This window comes from Anomaloglossus baeobatrachus, chromosome 5 (assembly GCF_048569485.1).
Source record: "Anomaloglossus baeobatrachus isolate aAnoBae1 chromosome 5, aAnoBae1.hap1, whole genome shotgun sequence".
In the NCBI taxonomy this organism is placed as follows: Eukaryota; Metazoa; Chordata; class Amphibia; order Anura; family Aromobatidae; genus Anomaloglossus; species Anomaloglossus baeobatrachus.
The window spans coordinates 295,998,705-296,018,866 of NC_134357.1; the positions used below are offsets into that span (position 1 = coordinate 295,998,705).

At 44.5% G+C, this 20,162-nt stretch overlaps 1 protein-coding gene across 2 annotated transcripts in view; it reads left to right on the forward strand.

Annotated features, from left to right (window-relative positions):
* Window positions 1-20,162, forward strand: part of LOC142310003 (glutamine-rich protein 2-like) — a 98,085-nt gene that overhangs the window by 18,510 nt on the left and 59,413 nt on the right. For both annotated transcript variants that reach the window (XM_075347481.1, XM_075347479.1), the window contains 4 exons: window positions 1,485-1,920; window positions 4,638-4,726; window positions 11,113-11,213; window positions 13,943-14,057. In XM_075347481.1, the coding sequence (XP_075203596.1) occupies window positions 1,485-1,920; window positions 4,638-4,726; window positions 11,113-11,213; window positions 13,943-14,057 (741 nt within the window). The remainder of the gene's footprint in view (window positions 1-1,484; window positions 1,921-4,637; window positions 4,727-11,112; window positions 11,214-13,942; window positions 14,058-20,162) is intronic.

The window sequence follows — 20,162 nt, forward strand, 5'->3', positions numbered from 1 at the left end:
AGCTCGTTTTTTTCCATTTTGATGTTCACTCCTCGGCAGTTCATATTCAAATGAATGTAGCTCCCGGGAATCGTGGCCTATTTAAGTGATTTTGTTTTCCTGGACTAGTGGGTACCTAAGAGAGAAGAAAACATTTTATTTTAATTTCTGTGTGCAATAGAAATAACCGATTATCATTACTTTTGAATCGCCCCTCGTATGTGTGGCGCCCCTGGACTATTCAGGTCGTCACAGTGTACTGCACAAACTGCCCTCCCCGTGCGGTATTCAACCCCCCATGGTTCTGGGTCTTCATCCTGCAGTGCTGTGTCCACCAGCATTCACAAATCCTAGATTGCACCACATCTGTCAGGCACACCAGTGGGCTGCTTAAGCAGGAATAGGGCCGCCCACCTAGGGGTCAGACAGAGAGGTGGGAGGTGACAAGTCAGTCGGCTCCAGGGGAGCAAAGGGAGAGGAAGTGTAGTAGAAACTCTCAAAGGGAGAGGGAACCGGTGGTTGCAGCCCCCAGGAAAAGTGAAGTAGTGCCCCTCATAGTGTGAGGGGCTGAGGAGTCGAAGCTCCGGAGAGGTCGGACGAGATTGGGACACAGCAAAAGCAATACTATTGGGAGCGGATACCTGGACGTGCTCCCCTTCCCAAGCAGCAGTGGTACACTGGGACTTTTGATTCACCTGCAGCCTATGTGTGTAATGATTTTACAAAACATCATCCAGCACCCCGATAACCGGTCTGAGTGAGTACATGGTCATCCCCTGCACACCACCATCCAGAGTCCCAGGGCCTTCTCTACCCGTGGAGGGTCAACGTCACCTAGCTGCCCCATTCCATCAACCCTGGTACTCCCATCGGCAGCGGCGGTACTCTCTGTTATCGCACACCATGGGTAGCGTCACGAACTATATCTCCCCTGTAAATAGCCCCTTCTTAATTTGAGTGTGGCCCCTAGCACCCGGGTCCGAAGACCCTCGAGCCACGAGTAATCACCCCCGGATCCGAGCGGTTCGACCGCTGCAGGTGCGGCACACTAAGTCAATGGGAAAGCTCCAAAAACGTCTGAATGTTTTTTAGAGTGTTCTTGGCTTTGTTTTTGCAAAAAAGAAACACTATCAGTTTCTTCATTATTCATTGGAGTAAAAAATAAATGACAGCAATAAAGATGTCACAGAAACCATGAGAAAACTCTCTAAAAAAAAGCCATTGGCCAAAACCATCAGAAAAATGCTCAGGAAACAACTGAAAAAAAAATGACACAAAAGATGCTTAAAAAATGTAAGGATTTCTTGAAGCATCTTCTGGTGAAAGCCTCAGCAGGTTTGCCTGATTATAAAACACGTGTGCACATACTCTTAGCCCGCATTCTATGTTTTCCCTACACGGTACGCACCATATTCATTGTCTTTTTTTTCTACCAGTTATGTATGAAGTCAAGACAGGGATTATTGTAACATGTCACTGATATGAAACTTTCCTTATGTCACCAGGATGCTAAGGCTTCATATTCACTACAACCTACTCCTATATCAGGACCTGAACATGGTACTGAGATCTTAATTTCTGATATACCCATATTAGCCACTTCCCAGAGGACACAAGGATCCAGTCAGGCTGAAGACTCTGCTCTCCTTGTGGAGACCCCACATGTTACTCAAGATAGCATGACAGCAAGTAGATTGAAAGACAATCAGATAAAAGTGTCAGGTCAGCAGCATGAGAGAGACCTAACCCATGCTGACCCTGCGGTCTCTACACCTCACATTACTGGGAATAACCATACGGTGATCAGCATGGATAGTACTGCTGTCCCTGGGTCACCTAGAGCCACATCCCAGGACTATACAATGCTTCATTCAAGATTGGACGCACTGGAGAGAGACAAGGCGGACCGTAGTGAACTGGGACTTATACAGAAAAATACAGGTAATGCTTAGGCAGACCCCTTAAATAAAATGTAAAGTGTTTGTTTGAAGGGAATCTGTCACTAGGTTTTTGACACCTAACCTGAGAGCAGCATAATTTAGAGACTCAGACCCTGAATCTGGCATCACTTACAAGGCTGCTTGCTGTAGTTTTTATAAAAAGTTTTATCAGCAGATGATTGTCACTGGAGTACTAGTAAACCTGCTGTCAGTGGTATAGCAAGTCTGATCAGCCCCAGTGGGAAATTTGGACCTATCTCCACCCTCTGCATGTTGGTCAGATGTATGGGCCCTTGTAGACTTCTAAATCCTAAAACTTCATATGAGGAGTCCCCCTCCCCCATTATGTAGTAATGTCCCCCATCCTTTACTAATATAATATCCCCCATCCTGGTCCCAACCGGGTACATAGGTTCCTCATCCTGGGCCCATCTTGTCATATGCGTTCCCTATCCTGGTCCGATCCTGGTATAAATGTCCCCATCCTGGTATATACAGTATGTCTCCCAGATATATCCCAAGATGGGGAACATATATACCAGGATGGATCAAATATATACATATACAGTATAGACCAAAAGTTTGGACACACCTTCTCATTCAAAGAGTTTTTTCTTTATTTTCATGACTCTGAAAATTGGAGATTCACATTGAAGGCATCAAAACTATGAATTAACACATGTGGAATGAAATACATAACAAAAAAGTGTGGAACAACGGAAAATATGTCTTATATTCTAGGTTCTTCAAAGTAGCCACCTTTTGCTTTGATTACTGCTTTGCACACTCTTGGCATTCTCTTGATGAGCTTCAAGAGGTAGTCACCGAAAATGGTCTTCCAACAGTCTTGAAGGAGTTCCCAGAGATGCTTAGCACTTGTTGGCCCTTTTGCCTTCACTCTGCGGTCCAACTCACCCCAAACCATCTCGATTGGGTTCAGGTCTGGTGACTGTGGAGGCCAGGTCATCTAGAGTAGCACCCCTTCACTCTCCTTCATAGTCAAATAGCCCTTACACAGCCTGGAGGTGTGTTTGGGATCAGTGTCCTGTTGAAAAATAAATGATGGTCCAACTAAACGCAAAGCGGATGGAAAAGCATGCCGCTGCAAGATGCTGTGGTAGTCATGCTAGTTCAGTATGCCTTAAATTTTGAATAAATCCCCAACAGTGTCACCAGAAAAGCACCCCCGAACCATCACACCTCCTCCTCCATGCGTCACGGTGGGAACCAGGCATGTAGAATCCATTCGTTCACCTTTTCTGCATTGCACAAAGACACGGTGATTGGATCCAAAGATCTCAATTTTGGACTCTTCAGACAAAAGCACAGATTTCCACTGGTCTAATGTCCATTTCTTCTGTTTTTTAGCCCAAACAAGTCTCTTCTGCTTGTTGCCTGTCCTTAGCAGTGGTTTCCTAGCAGCTATTTTACCATGAAGGCCTGCTGCACAAAGTCTCCTCTTTGATCTAGAGATGTGTCTGCTGCTAGAACTCTGTGTGGCATTGACCTGGTCTCTAATCTGAGCTGCTGTTAACCTGCGATTTCTGAGGCTGGTGACTTAGATAAACCTATCCTCCGCAGCAGAGGTGACTCTTGGTCTTCCTTCCTGGGGCGGTCCTCATGTGAGCCAGTTTCTTTGTAGCGTTTGATGGTTTTTGCCACTGCACTTGGGGACTCTTTTTCAAAATTTTCCCAATTTTTCGGACTGACTGACCTACATTTCTTAAAGTAATTATGACCACTTGTTTTTCTTTACTTAGGTGCTTTTTTTCTTGCCATAATACAAACTCTAACAGTCTACATAGTGGGACTATCAGCTGTGTATCCACCAGACTTTTGCACAACACAACTGATGGTCCTAACCCCATTTATAAGGCAATAAATCCCACTTATTAAACCTGACAGGGCACACCTGTGAAGTGAAAACCATTTCTGGTGCCTACCTCTTGAAGCTCATCAAGAGAATGCCAAGAGTGTGCAAAGCAGTAATCAAAGCAAAAGGTGGCTACTTTGAAGAACCTAGAATATAAGACATATTTTCAGTTGTTTCACAATTTTTTGTTAAGTATTTCATTCCACATTTGTTAATTCATAGTTTTGATGCCTTCAATGTGAATCTACAATTTTCAGAGTCATGAAAATTAAGAAAACTCTTTGAATGAGAAGGTGAGTCCAAACTTTTGGTCTGTACTGTATATGTATATATATGACCCATCCTGGTATATATGTTCCCCATCCTGGTATATATATGGCCCATCCTAGTATATATGTTCCCCATCCTGGGTGCATCTTGGTATACAATATGTTTCCCGTACTGGTGTATACACAACCTCTGCAGCCACGATTGCTATGCCCCTCCACATTCATGAGGTTTGTATAACCCTATCACCACCACTGATTGACAGCTTTCTGAGTACCCTGTGCATAGGCTAAAAGCTGCATATCAGTGTTGTGGGTCGGGTTATACAGAGCACAGCAATCAGAGAACTGATAGTTCTGCAGCAGATAAAGAAGTGATTTTATCAAAACTATATAGCAAACAGTCCAGTAAGTTATACATGGGCTTATTCAATGAATACAGAATACAATATTTAATCATTTTAACCTGTCAATAGACATTGATATATCATCAGTCATCACCACATGAGATGAATAGTATCAAGTTACATAGTTATCTATGATGGTTTAAACTTTATCTCATGTCCTCCCTTCTTCTAGATGACCTTGCTAGGACTCTACCTGATCTGCGGAAGAAACTATCCAGCCTTAGTAAAGAGATGCAAGACCTAAGAGGGGATAGAGATAAGGTGAGAGAGTGGATCATTTGGGTGTTCTTACCGTATTTTTCGGACTATAAGACGCATCGGACCACAAGACGCACTCTGGTTTTAGAGGAGGAAAATAAAATTTTAAGCAAAAAATGTGGTCATGACACACTTATGGGGCGAGAATCTGCTGCTGACACTGTTATGGGCATAATGTCCCCAAATTCTCTACTAAGGTCCCCCATCCTGGTAATGATCCTCTTGCCTTGTATATTATGCCCATCCTTTTATATATGTCCCCTTCACATAAAACCATAAACGTTTTGGCTATGTGCGCACGCCACGTTTTTGGGTGCAGTTTTGGTGTCAAAACTGCATGAATTTCCTTCCCCCGCAAAGTCTATGAGATTTCATTTTTGCTGTCCGCACATTGCAGTTTTTTTTGGCTGCGTCTTTGTGGCGACCACTGCAGCATGTCAATTCTTTTTGCGTTTTGTCCCTGCATTTCGGAGGGCTGGTATTTGGCCAGATACTGCTCCCCATATAAAGTCTATGGAGACCAGAATCGGGCGCAAAGGGGTAGGAGCAAATGTTTCATACTCACCGATCACCAGTCGGCTGTCACACTGCTACCACGGCAGCTCTTTCATCCTCCGGAGTCGGCCGCTCATTAGGCTCATAACAGATTCACTCCTTCCCTGCTCACCGGTGGCTGTGATTGGTTGCAGCCATATATCGTACAGTAAATTAAATAAATAATTTAATTTAAAAAAAAACGACGTGCAGTCCCCCCAATTTTGATAACCAGCCAAGATAAAGTCTCACAGCTGGGGGCTGGTATTCTCAGGCTGGGGAGACCCACGTTATTGGGAGCCTTCCAAGCCTGAAAATCTAAGCCAGCAGCCAACCAGAAATGCCGCATCTATTAGATGCGACAGTCCCGGGATTTTTCCCAGCTCTTTCCCCGATTGCCCTGATGCGGTGGCAATCAGGGTAATAAGGAGTTAATGGCAGCAGCCCATAGGTGCCACTAAGTCCTAGCTTAGTTATGGCAGGCATCTATGAGACACCCCTCATCACTAAGCTGTAAGTGAAAGTAAATAAACAAAATCACCCAAAAAATCCTTTATTTGAAATAAAACACAAAAAAAGCCCCATCTTTCACCACTTTATTAACCCTTAAAACAGCCCTCCAGGTACGACGTAATCCACACGAGGTCCCACGACACATCCAGCTCTGCTACATCTGACAATCACAGCGAGCGGCTATAGAGCACGACCGCTCTCTGTGAGAGTCAGGCCGCAAGTGAAGTGAGCCGCGCGGGATCAGCGGTGACTTCAGCTGTCACCGTACATCACCTGACTGAGGTCACCACTAATCTCGCGCTCACTTCAGCCGCGGCCTGATATGCGGTCACAAGTGAAGGACTCCCACTGTATACTTACCTTTCCTCACTCCACGCAGCATCGCTCGTCTTCCTGTCTGTGCCAGCAGCAGCGCCGCTGACCTGTGTGGATGACGTCATCACTGTGCGCACCGCTCTCCACACACATCAGCGGGTAGGCAGACAGGAGGTCATCGCGATGCTGCAGGGATTGGTGGCCAGTGAGTATACTTATTCACTGCGCTGATGATGATACGCAGGGGGCAGTGAATATAGCCACTCATGTTCACTCGAGGCTGTAGGAGCCAGGGATGTTCACGCGGGCCGGCTTTTTAGTATGCGCATCCCCTGCCCATCATCCCACCCTCCAGGGCTGAGAGATGATGGGCGTCGGGATGCAGTGCATATGAAATGAGGCTAATGAGCGGACCCACGTGGTCACGGTAGGCGCTGCTACAGCCTGCTCCTGCCTCTGATGACCCGCTCCACCACCACCTCACCCCCCTTCTCCTCAGTCATCAGACTATAAGCTGCACCCCCCACTTTCCCCCAAAATTTTGTGGGAAGAAAGTGCATCTTATAGTCCGAAAAATACGGTACATATTCTGGTATTATTGGAAAAGGTATGTGGAAGGCTTTGTATTTGTGTAAGGAAACAGCTGCAGATCCTACTCTACCTCACTGAGAGATGAAATCTCTTATAGCGACACTTCACTCATTCATTGTGCACTCAGAAGAAATCCCAATTTGTAGGAGTCCCAGAAACATGTGACATGTTCCATGTCCATATTTTATTTAGGCACATAGAGTCAGAATAATGTGTGTACAGACAAAGAGTGGGTGAGATTTTCCAGAAGACTGGAATTCTTTCTGAAGGTATGCCTATTGAAATTTTCAAGGTGGCATATTCAGTATATTCTTGTTGTGGCCCGGGGCAGCCGAGCTGCTCGGATCTGAGTGGTCCGTGGCTCGAGGGGTCCCGGACCCAGGGGCACCATCAAACAGTTTTAAATGAAAAATAAAAATAAAATAAAAGTCCGACTCCGCCACTCGCTGTTTGCAGCCAGGGATGATAGGGCCGCCGCTGCAGGTTCCCACTGGGGATGATGGATGGGGGCAACGTGGATGGTGGAGCCCTCCGTGAGCAGGGCTTTTCCCCACAGGTAGGTGAAGGTCTAACGTGGAAGCGCGTGGTAATGAAGCAGTCCAGGCAAGGAGAGCAGTTTGATGGTGTTTGCTCACTGGTTCGACACCCTGAAACGTACTGGATTCCAGGTGCGCCCGTGTCCTGATGGCTGTGCCTGCCAACCTGGTGCCACTCTCCACCTGTACACTCCTGTGTGTGTGGGTCCTCCCTGGCGTGGAGCACTTGGAGGTCCTCCTGGTGTCTGGGTCCTGCCGCAGGCAGTTTGGACTATTTAAGGGAATATGTCCCGGTCCCCACTTTACTTTACTGCTGATGCCTCGGACGTTAAAGGGTGGCAGATGAGTCCTGGAAACCCACTCACCTGGCAGAGTTAACAGAGGGCTTGAAGTCCGTGTCTGTTCTGGGATCTGCAACCCGTGTGTGCAAAGTACTGTGAGCCCCGGATGTCCACCCCACAGGATCCCTCTGTCCTTGGGGTTTGCTCTCTCGCTCTGCAGCTACTTTCCTCCTCTGAGTGGCTGTTCTTACTACTCAGGTCTTTGCAGTCTCTTTTACTACCACTCCACCGACTTTCTTACTCCTCACTTTCCTTTCTGTGTCTCAAGAGTCTCTGGTCTGTCTTGACACCCTTCCTCTTTCACTGTCTACTCCAGACTGACTAGCTCCAACCTACTACTTCCTCCTCCTAAACTCTTCTGACTGACTCACTGTCTACCCACACTCCCCAGGTCACTATCTCCTCCCCCAGGTCTGGTCTCTTCCTCCCAGTTGGCTGCCTGTCATCTGGCTAGGTGAGTCTCCCAGCCGGGTACAGCGAATGTAAATGTCCTGGTGTACTAGTGTGTGTGTAGTGGCTGGCACAGTTATGTTGGACTTGGGCTGTTACCTTATTTTTGTGACACCTGGTTACCGCAGGGGCGTCACATTTTCTAGCAAGGGGCCCACCTGTCAAGTAAGGGGGTGCCGTTCACTTGGTATACACAGTGTGTCCACCCATATCCTGTCCACCGCCATTAACTTGAGAACAGCGGCAGCTATAGGAATAGAAGTGGTGTCTAGGTATAGTAAAGTAGCCATGCGCTACGCAATGAAACCACCTATAGCGCCACCTGGTGGAAAACAGCGGAGTTACCATTTTTATCTCAAAAACGGAACGAGATAGAGAAAAAAAGTGAATTAAAAAATTGTAGAGCATCGTCAATTCAATTCGAATCGACACCTTGCATACAGAAATGCTATGATATGAAACCCGTGACTCCCCCAAAACATTGAATGCTGGTCACGCATATGGCGCTCATTTAACTTAGATGCTCAAAGTGGCCACCGTCACCTGCAATGCACATCTGGACTCTGGACAGCATACTGCATCTGGCTGCACGTTGTGCAATATGGTAGGTGACACGTTTGCACAAGCATCTGTGATACATCGTCGTAGGTCCTGTAATGTTGGTGGAGGGGTCGCATACACCTGCTGTTTGATGTGACCTCACAGAAAGAAGTCCAATGGAGTCGGGTCAGGTGAACGTGGAAGCCACTCCACGCAGCCACCATAACCAATGACTTTTAGGAAGGTCTCCATGAGGTATCGCTTCATGTCCGCAGCCATGTGAGGTTTAAACGTTCTAATCATAGCATTTCTGTATGCAAGGTGTCGATTCGTGTTGAATTGATGATGCCCTACAACTTTGTAATTCACTTTTTTTTCTATCTCATTCCGTTTTCGAGATAAAAATGTTAACTCCGTTATTTTCCACCAGGTGGCGCTATAGGTGGTTTCATTGCGTAGCGCATGGCTACTTTACTATATCTAGACACCACTTCTATTCCTATATCTGCCGCCGTTCTCAAGTTAATGGCGGTGGACAGGATATGGGTGGACACACTGTACACTGGAGATCAAAAAGAACAACACACAATTTCCTAAATGTTAAGTTCATTTTGTAGTCCTATGAGATTATATCCTAACATGAGTAATCTAGCATTATTATTATTATTTTAAGCTTATTTCATAAATTGAATTTATTCCAAAGCACATAATAAAAATGGAAATGAGAAATTAAAAAGAACACTGATCAAAATTAGAGAACACTTTCAGATACAAGGGGTTAAAAAAAATTCAGAAGTGTGTCCCAAAAAAGTGGCGCATTTTTTGCGCCATATTTCATGACCCGTAGTGTCCACATTTTTTGGGGCTCAGTGACGGCTTATTTTTTGCTTCTCAACGTGACATTTTTAATGGTACCATTTGTGAGGAGATTCTACGTTTTGATCACCAGTTATTACATTTTGCGCAAAATTTGAGACGACCAAACATCATAATTTTGGCATTTGGATTTTTTTTGACGCTACGTCGTTTACCGATCAGGTTAATTGATTTTATATTTCGATAGATTGGGCATTTCTGAACCCAGCATTTTCTGAGGCTTACAGCAACACAACAGGGCAACGTGCAGCAATGAAAGTTACACATCCTGAAAGGGCTGCCGAAGCCTTATTTCAGGATTCTATTAGTATGATGAACTTCAAGTAAGGCTTATTTTTGGAGTAGGGCTTATATTGTAAGTGTGTCGCCCAGGGAATGGGGTATTCTGTCCCGGGCAGTGTATCACTGGGGAATGTCACTTTGGTGGCCGTTGCCCGGTCCCGTGCCCTCGGTGCTTTTTAATGGGGAGTTATTACAGGGGAGATTAAAGTCATTTGTGTGACGCCACCTGCGGGTTGCGGTTAGGATTGTGAAACCGCCGCTGCAGAGTTGATTATCCCCGAGGACTGGTGGTAATGGCAGCTGTGGTGGTAGGCCCTCCGCCGGTAGGGCTGAGCCTGGGAGATGTATGATGGAGTAATAAGGGAGGCCACACCGTGGGTTGTAATTAACAGTCTCTACTCACTCTGGACCCTTGGATGGCTGGTTCAGGTCCCTGTATTGCCAGTGCCAGTTGATGACTCGGTTGCTCTGTCCCCACCACTCTCAGTGTGGTTGAGTCCCTGTAGCGTGGAGCGTTTGGGGCCCGACTGTCCCTTTGCAGTGGCAGTCTCTTCCGTACAGCAGTCAGTATGGACCCTGTAGGGCTGGTTTGTGTCCCGAACTCTGATCCTTGTTTTACCGCTAGTGCCTCCGGATTTGTGGGTTAGTGAGGTCCATGAAGGACCCCTCACTGTGCAGGTATTTGCCAGGCCGTCTGTCGCCTGACCTAGGGCCCTGTGCCCCGTGCGTGCTCAGCGGTACTTGGGTGTACCCGCCCTGGCGAGCCTTCTCTTGTGCCCCCGGGTCACTGTTACACGACCCAGCTCTAGGCACCTCTTTCCACTTTCACTTCCTACTCAGACTGACTGCTGTCCCCTCCCACCAGGTTGTCTAGCCATCTAGTCTGGCTCTGCCCTCCCCTTGTCTGACTAGGCAGTGTCCCCTGGTGTGGTGATGCTACAAAAAGCCAGAAAAATTCTGATAGGGCATATTTACAGGTAGGTCTTATTTTCAGGGAAAAGTAGTATGTGAGACCTATTATACTACATGGAATGCAATGTAGAGCCCATTATACTATATGGAAGGCTATGTGGTGCCATTATACTAATTTAAGGGCTGTGTGGGTGCTATTATGCTATATTGAGGGCTATATGGGAGCATTTATACTTTATGAAGGGCTATGTGGGGGCAATTACACTATTACAGGGCTATTTGGGAGCTATTATACTATTTGCAGGGAAATGATCGAGCCGCTCTACTGTTTGGATGGCTAGTGGGTCCATTCACTATATACAAGCAATTCTACAGTGTGAAGGATTGTGTGGGGTCTATCATACTGTGTGGAGGCCATTATGCTGTTTGGAGGGCTCTATGGGGGCATTTATCCACATTCAATCAATTTGACAATTAACTCCTCTTATGTTGGTTTCAGCTGGAACAACTGCATAGAGGATTGGAACCAATAGTAACACAACATATTGACCAGAATGTGGAGGAAACCAACCGGATCAATCAACAGTTAGGTAGCCTGAGGTATGTAAAGAGAATGCTAGGGTATATGTCTACGATGAGTTTTTGGTGAGTTTTGACATGACATTTTTACTGCATCAAAAAAGCAGTGTCCTACAGTTCCAGCAAAGTAGAAAGGATTTATAGAAATCTCCTGCCCGCAGTGCGTCTTTTTTACTGACCTGCGGTGCACGTGTTTCAAATCCGCACACAAATAAAATTCTCTTGCATGTACGCTGCATTTTATGTGCAGATTTTCCCCATAGAATTGTATCAGATGTGGGAAATCCGCAGGTGAAAAAATGCAAATGCATTTTTAGAGCATTTCTGCAGCGAAAATGCATAAAAAAAAGCATGTAATCCTCATGTATATAGTGATGAGCGGACCCGGACTATAAAGGTCCGGAGCCATGTGGTTTCAAACTTATCCGAGTGGATCCAGATCTGTCAACTTAGAGACTAAAAAAAAATAAAGGAAAATTAAAGAAAATTAGGATGGCGCAAGCGCTTCATACTTACCGACATTCCGACACAGCTGTACACTACTCCTGCTGCGAACCATTAAGTTTCAGGGCTGCTCATTACCTTCATTGCATATGCACTGCTTTCCCTGCCCACCGGCTGTCCTAGAATCTGTGATTGGTTCGAGTCAGACGCACCCCCTGTGGGAATGCGTCTGCCTGCAACCAATCACAGGCGCTGTTATGATTCAGGGACCTAGGAGGATCAAAAAATGCAGAAACCCAAAAAGTAACCAGAGTGGCTGGAACCTTAACGGACTTCAGACCTAATCCTGACACACAGAAGTAGCCGTGGAACGAGCCTACGATAACCTAGTCATCTCGACATAGCCGGAGAAATAAATATTCTTACAGATAGAAATATAAGAAAAGATAATCTGCCTCAGAGCAATCCCCAAAGATATAGATAGCCCCCCACATGTAAAGACTACGGTGATATAGGAAAACACAATACAAAGGTAGAAAACAGATTCAGCAAAGATGAGGCCCAAACTATCTTTATAGGAAAGAGCACTGTTTGCAGCCGTAAAAACCCTAAAAAATCTTAGAACGCCTGACATGGAAAAACCCTGAGACCACACGGCCTCTCCCACACTATATCAGTACTCTAATGTTACTGAGATCCAAAAACACTAATATAGATGAGGGACTGAATTTAATACCAAGCATGAAAAAACAATACATTGCAGAATCATGGAGCTAAATATACAGACACTCCCAGCAGGGAATGATCCAATTCCACCAGGACCTCCACACAGGCAAAATAGGAATCAAGCAATAGTATCAAAACAGAAAAAACAACAAGAAAGTGGAAACAATATGCAGAGTTACAAAGACCAACTTATCTTGAGAGGAGTTCTGGTAGAGAGCAGGGTTGGTTTCAGAATGTCCTTAACACACAGGAAATCAATTGAGCACCGGCAAGTAACAGGAGAAAACTACTCAGTTATATAGTCAGAAAAACCACAAAGAACTATATCAAAAGAACACCAAAAAGGAGCCAAGACAAATGATATGTGCACACACAGAATGTGGTGAGCCTTCCTCATAAAGATGGCTGCAGCCAAGGTGCAAGATGCTGATGTCACAGCCACTCAACCTCCACACTAGAGGGGAGGGGCGGCTGCTTAGCATAAGACATGCACACTAATAAGGCTTGCACTGGGAGCCCATCATATAATGAGTGAAATGCACAGTGTCTGAACTGTAACCTATAAATAACGCCAGAAACCCAGGTCAGGCGGGCTAAACAGCACTATATAGGTGCATCTCGCACGGATACACGAGACGCACAGTGTCTGAATAATGGGCTATAAATGACGCACAACACCAGGTCCAGGCGGGTCAGTTAGCACTGGAGGTGGCTGCTTAGCATAAGACATGACTATGATGGGCTCCCAGTGCAAGCCTTATTAGTGTGCATGTCTTATGCTAAGCAGCCGCTCCTCCCCTCTAGTGTGGAGGTTGAGTGGCTGTGACATCAGCATCTTGCACCTTGGCTGCAGCCATCTTTATGAGGAAGGCTCACCACATTCTGTGTGTGCACATATCATTTGTCTTGGCTCCTTTTTGGTGTTTTTTTTAGTTTTATATAGTCCCAATCTGAATGGCCTGATTTCCAGTCCTCTACAGGTATGTGGCTTTCATTCCACAAGTCAACTGGACCGCCAGCACTGACCACAAGAGGGAGCCCCAAACTGGAAAATGTATTCACAACAGGCGCTGTCTGCAGGTCTGTATTGTATAGTAAAAATAAATAAAATATTTGGTGTAGAGTCCCCCATATTATGATACCCAGCACAGATAAAGCCACGGTTACAGGCTGCAGCCCCCAGCCGTGGGCTCATTTTGGCTGTGTATCAAAATAGGAGGAACCGCATTTGGCTTTTAATTATTTACATAAATAATTTAAAAAAAACGACTTGTGGTCCACCTAGTTTTGATACCCAGCCAAGATAAAACCGATGGCTGGGGGCTGACATTCTCAGGCTGAGGAGGCCCATGATTAGTGTGACCCCCCCAGCCTAAGAATAACAGAAATAGTAACCTAATTTTCTAACAGATTCAGAAATGCTGCAGAAATTCTGCAACATCAAAAACTCATCAAAAGCTCTTTGTGGGAACATATTCTTTTTATTTTCAGTATTATAGGCTAATGAAATATAATAGTTTACATGAGAAAAATGATTGTGTCCTGTGACTGTCTTTTTTTCTTCTTTTTTTAACTCTAAGTACTACCGTCCTAGTATTTGAAAAAGAGCTCAAAGAACTGCGTGACAGACAAGATGAAGAAAAAGCCACCATAGAGCAGTCAGTGGCTGATAAATCACAACAACTACAAGATCAGGTTAGAGAATTGCAGCAAAAATAAAATGTTACAATGCATCAGTAAACAGAATGTGGTCAGAAAATGATCTACTGTTTAAAACAGGTTTTTGTGTTTTTTTTTATATATATATTGTGGTAATATTTTTTTTCAGAACAATTGTATTAAAACAAAATGAGAAATATTGAGCTACTTTATACCCATACTTGTTCCTGTGAGTTCAGGAAACGTTTCAGCAGGCTCATTATCATCACAGGAAGGATTTCAATGAGAGTTAACATGTTTTATTCAGCTAACAGGATCCACCACTTACAATAGGCAATGTCAGAGCTTCTCCTATTTCACCTCTCTTCAAAATGACGTTAGTTTGCACACACTCATTAGATTTTTTAATGCCAGCCAAGGTAAAGCCACACGGCTGAGGGTTGGTATTCTCAGGATGGGGAGCCCCACATTATGGTGAGCCCCCCAGCCTAAAAATATCAGCCAGGAGCCACCCGGAATTGCCATTAGATGCGAGAGTCCCGGGACTCTACCTGTCTCATCCCGAATTGCCCTGTTGCAGTGGCAGTCGGGGTAATAAGGAGTTAATGGCAGCAGCGCATAGCTGCCACTAAGTCCTAGGTTATTCATGGCAGGCGTCTATGAGACACCCCCCATGATTAATCTGTAAGTTAAAGAAAATAAACACATACACCCAAAAAATCCTTTCTTTGGAATAAAAGACAAAAAAAAAAACCAAACACCCTCTTTCACCACTTTATTAAAATCCCCAAATACCCCTCCAGGTCCGGCGTAATCCACACGAGGTCCCACGACGCATCCAGCTCTGCTACATCGGAAACTGACCGAGAGCGTCCACAGACCACAACGGCTCTCTGTGAGCTCCACGAAGGAACTGAAGTGAGTTGCGCTGTCAGCAATCACGTCACTCAGGTTACCCACGGCCATCGCTGGATCCTACAACTGTGACAGCAAGTCGCCCGAGTGACTGAAGTGATCAGCGGTGCTCTCACACAGGGGATTTGCGGCCTCGGGTGGAGGACTCCAGCTGGCCACGGGTAACCTGAGTGATGACACCACTGATCGTGAGGCTCACTTCAGTCACTCGGGATTTGCGGTCACCGGTGAGTCCTTCACCGGTGACTGCAAATCAGGCCGTGGCACACAGACAGAGCGATGACAATGAAGTCGGGTGAAGTTCATCTGAGTTCATTCTGATCGCACGGCTTTTTCTCGCAGCCAGCCATGCTCTATGGGGATGTAGCAGAGCAGAGTGGGACTGCACTGTCAAAAATGCATCCAAAATGCATTCAAAATGCATCCAAAATGCATGCATTTTTTGGATGCATTTTTTTTGTTAAACACAGTGTTTACAGTTGTCAATACTTGCTCTCAGTGAGAGAAACAAAATTAAAATTTTGTAGTTGTGATACCTTTTAATGGCTAACTAAAATATAATATGTAATATAACATATTATATATGTATATAATATGTAATAAAATATATAACAACTACAAAATTTTAATTTTGTTTCTCTCACTGAGAGTAATTAATCATTTTTCAACTGGCTAACACGGTACCAAAACCTTTTTCTTTTAACTACAGTTGTCAAAACGCTGCAGTTTATTTGTCAAGTCAGAACGCAGCGTGCGCACATAACCTTAAGATACCAATCTACATGTAGAGTTAATGAAATAACAGGACATTTGAGTGTAGAAGAAGTTATTTTTAGGTTTATTTTTAATTCTAATGAGTATGTGCAAATGTCATTGTGAAAACAGGTGGAGCTGAAGTAGTACAATTGACCATTGTAAGTGGTAGATCCTGTGTTATTAGCTGAATATAGAAGTGTTAACTGACATTGGAATCTTCCTCTGATGATAATGAACCTACTGCAAATTTTCCTGAAAGGACAGGTCTAAAGTAGTCCCAATATTTCAATATTTCTCATTTTGCTTTAATACATTGGTCAGATTGTGATATGGAAAACAAATTGCCAAAAAATCCATTTGAAACAAAAACCTAATTTAAACAATAGGACATATTCTGATGACATATCACTTTACAGGGGCTCTATCACCAGTTTTTGCTACCTTAGCTGAGCAACATAACGTAGGGGGCTATTAACTTGGTGGTGTGGACGGAGTTACGCAGGACTCAACGTTCAGAAAATTGGTAGATCTGCAACAGATAAAATAGTTTTTAATCAAAACTGCAGCAGGCAGCCCAGTAAAAAAAAAACGTCGCTGGAATCAGAGTTTCTGTCCCTACGTCATGCTGCTTTCAGATACAGTAGAAAAAAAGCTGGTGACAGATTCCCTTTAAGATTATAAAACTCCATTATATTTTTTAAATTGAAAATATAAGGACAAAGTTGGGCATCCTTTTTAATTTTTTATAATCCTCTGTATTCAGTTTTCTTAACCTTCAGTTAGTTGCGCCAACATACCATGCAGTTTCATTAGACCTTCCGAGCACCCAGGCCCTGATCATGGGTTAGTCTGACAAGGAAGGAAATGTTTATGAAGATGATGATGGAGTACCTAGCAAACCGTACTGGTGTCCTCCGTGATTCCTTTGTGTCATAAAACTGATGGGTATCCAAGCTGGACACGTGGCATGAACTGTCACTTTATGCCCTGGAAGTGTTGGCCTGCCTTGTGGTAGTGTTTTGTCAGAACGGGTTTTTAGTGCCACCGGGGGCATAATAACTGATAAGTGCATCTACCTGCCAACTGAAAATGCTGACAGGCTGACTGTTTTCAAAATGAATAAGGCCTGGATTGGCCCCGATTTCTCAATCCCAGTGGATGACAAAAGCAGAACATAAAGCAAAATCAAATGTTCCTTTTTTCCCTTGCATTCCCATGCACCTCTTCCCATTGCAAAAAAGGTATATAATTCATGTTTGTTTGTTTTTCTGGTAGTCCTCCTACTACACCATATCAACACGGTTTTCATGCAGCCGCCGCTCCAAATTTTCTGAGGGCCAGCAGCCGGCCTTCAATAATAATTGTAGGAGGGCCAGCAGCCGGCTTTCAATCATAATTGTAGGAGGGCCAGCAGCCGGCCTTTAATCATAATTGTAGGAAGGCCAGCAGCCAGCCTTTAATCATAATTGTTAGACGGCCAGCAGCCGGCCTTCAATCATAATTGTAGGAGGGCCAGCAGCCGGCCCTCAATCATAATTGTAGGAGGGTCAGCAGCCGGCCTTTAATCATAATTGTAGGCGGGCCAGCAGCTGACCTTCAATCATAATTGTAGGAGGGCCAGCAGCCGGCCTTTAATCATAATTGTAGGAGGGCCAGCAGCCGGCCTTTAATCATAATTGTAGGCGGGCCAGCAGCTGGCCTTCAATCATAATTGTCGGAGGGCCAGCAGCCGGCCTTCAATCATAATTGTCGGAGGGCCAGCAGCCAGCCTTCACTCCTAATTGTAGGAGGGCCAGCAGCAGACCTTCACTCATAATTGTAATAGGGCCAGCAGCTTGCACTGGAAATGTTGCCATTTTGGCTTGTGGACTCTTAGGCTTTATCTAACTCTACATTTCTATTCCAGATTTTCCTCACTACCCCTTGGACTTGTTTCCAAAATCTTTCAATCCTTTCGCACTGCCATATCCCATGATATAGATCTGTTTTTTCCGTACCACAATTTGGACAACTCATCATCTTATTTGGATGTCTTGCATTCAGTATATTAAATCCATAGATAGCTCTATGTATGATCCTGAATTGGGTATCTCTTAAGTTCTCATTCACAATCTTCTTTCTCATCACCATCCAACCATTCAAAATCTTCTCCTCCACTTCTTGATCTCCCAACTGCTTTGCCCACCCTTCCAACATTCTTCCTGATATGTTAGGGACTAACACTTCTCTCATATTTCCATAAAGACTTGATATATTTGTGCCATGGATGTCCCTTAATATGATCGCATCCATCTGATTTGCCTCATATTCGTTATTTATGTTATATAGTTTCTTCATTATCCCTTGTTTCACCTGTTCAAACTGGAGAGTCTGGAATGGGCGCAAGTCATACTTTGCTCTCAACTCCTCACACGTCATCCATCTCCGTTCTGTATCATGCATCAGGTTTTTTAGAGTTCCAATCCCTTTTTCCCTCCATTCTTTAAAGAGATAATTTTCCCTTCCCTGTGGAAAGTCAGGACAAGCCCATATATTAAGGAATTTGGAGATGTTCCAGGCTAACCCGAACTTTTTCCTAACCGCCTTCCAAGTCATCACTGTGTCTCCACAAATCAGTGAGTGTTTAATGTTGGGCGACAAATTTGGAATGGAGGTATGTAGGATTGAACTCAGGTCCCAAGGTTTACAGCCTCTATATCCCAGTCAGAATACCTACTTGTTCGTCTAATCCAATCGACTACATGTCTTAAGATACAGGCCAAATTGTACCCCCTGATGTTAGGTAGTCTGATCCCTCCATTTTCTGTTGATAACATTAGCTTTTTGGCACTAATCCTCGGCCTATATCCCTTCCACAAAAAACGTGAGAATGCTTTTGTCAATCTGTTGACATCTGAGTGTTTAAGAAGCAATGGGATTGTCTGCATTGGATAGAGAAGCTTGGAAAAGCTCATCATTTTTATTAGATGATTTCTTCCCAGAAGAGTCAACGACAAATTTGCCCAACCTTGCAGTTCACGTTCAATTTTGTCGATCAAAGGGGAATAATTTAATGAATATATGGTCTTAGTATCCCTCCCAACCTGTACTCCCAAGTATTTAATTGTATTTCTAGCTATTGGAATGTCACATAATGCACCCCTCTTCCCCTCCGCTCTCTTTCAGTCCAAGAAGAGAATTTCACATTTGTTTTTGTTAAGTCTAAACCCTGCTAACCTCCCAAACTCCTCAATTTGTTCTATGACTCTACTCAATTGCGTTTTAGGTTTGCTCATGAACAGGATTATATCGTCAGCAAATAAGGCTGAGTGCAATGACTTCCTCCCTACCTTGATCCCCTCAAACCACTCCCCCTCATTCAAACGTCTAGCCAGTGGTTCAATAGCCAAGTTAAACAATAGTGGTGACATCGGGCATCCTTGCCTGGTTCCCTTCATCAAAGGAAATGTTTTTGACAGAAATCCCGGGGTACTCACTCTTGCCTGAGGATTTGCATAAAGGACCCTCACAAAATTCCTAAAAGCTCTGTGTAAGCCCAGGTGATCTAACACCTGTTCCAGCCATGACCACCTCACATTGTCAAAGGCTTTCTCCGCGTCCAAGGTGATCAAGGCTGGATTCCCCTCCCCCCCTTCTCTCGTCTGCTTTACTACATCAATTGCTAGCATTACTTTCCTAATGTTTGTCACCACTGAACGTTCTTTAACAAAGCCAGCCTGGGGGAGATCTATAATCTCTGGCAATACTGCCGCTAACCTATTTGCCATCAACTTCGCTAAAATTTTTAGGTCTTGATTAATCAGCGAGATGGGCCTATAACTAGATGGGTCTTCTAAATTCTTTCCTCCTTTAGGAATGAGCTTTATATAGGCTGTATTAAGTTTACCCGATATTCTTTCCCCGTCCATTATCTTATTGAATAACTCTGTCAGTATAGGTGAGATTTGATCCTTCATAATTTTGAAAAAACTGCCGCTAAAGCCATCTGGTCCCGGGGCCTTTGTCGTTTTTAACGCTCCTATAACCTGTAGCACCTCCTCCTCCGTCACCTCTTTATTCAGAGCCTGTAAATTTTCCTCTGTGAGCGTAGGCATTTTTGTTCCTTTTAACCACTCATTTCCTTCTCTCCTATCATCTAACCCCTCCTCTTTATATAAACCTGCATAGAAGTCTCCAAGAATGTCGTTTATCTCTTTGGGATCTGTCATTTTACTCCCCACAGCGTTTCTCAGTGTCATCGGTCGTCGTCCCCTTGCCAGATTTGCCAATAGCTTCCCTGCTTTGTTCCCGAAACGATTCAACTCTGCCTCTTGTTGTGTCCTGTACATACTTTCTTTCCTTTCTACCCAGTTCTCAAAATGGCCCTTCGCCTCCACCCACTTTGCTTTTGTCACCCTTGATGGTTTTTCTAAGAAGTCAGTATATGCTTCCCTGACTGCCCGGCTAGCCTCCTGAAACTTTACTTGTGCC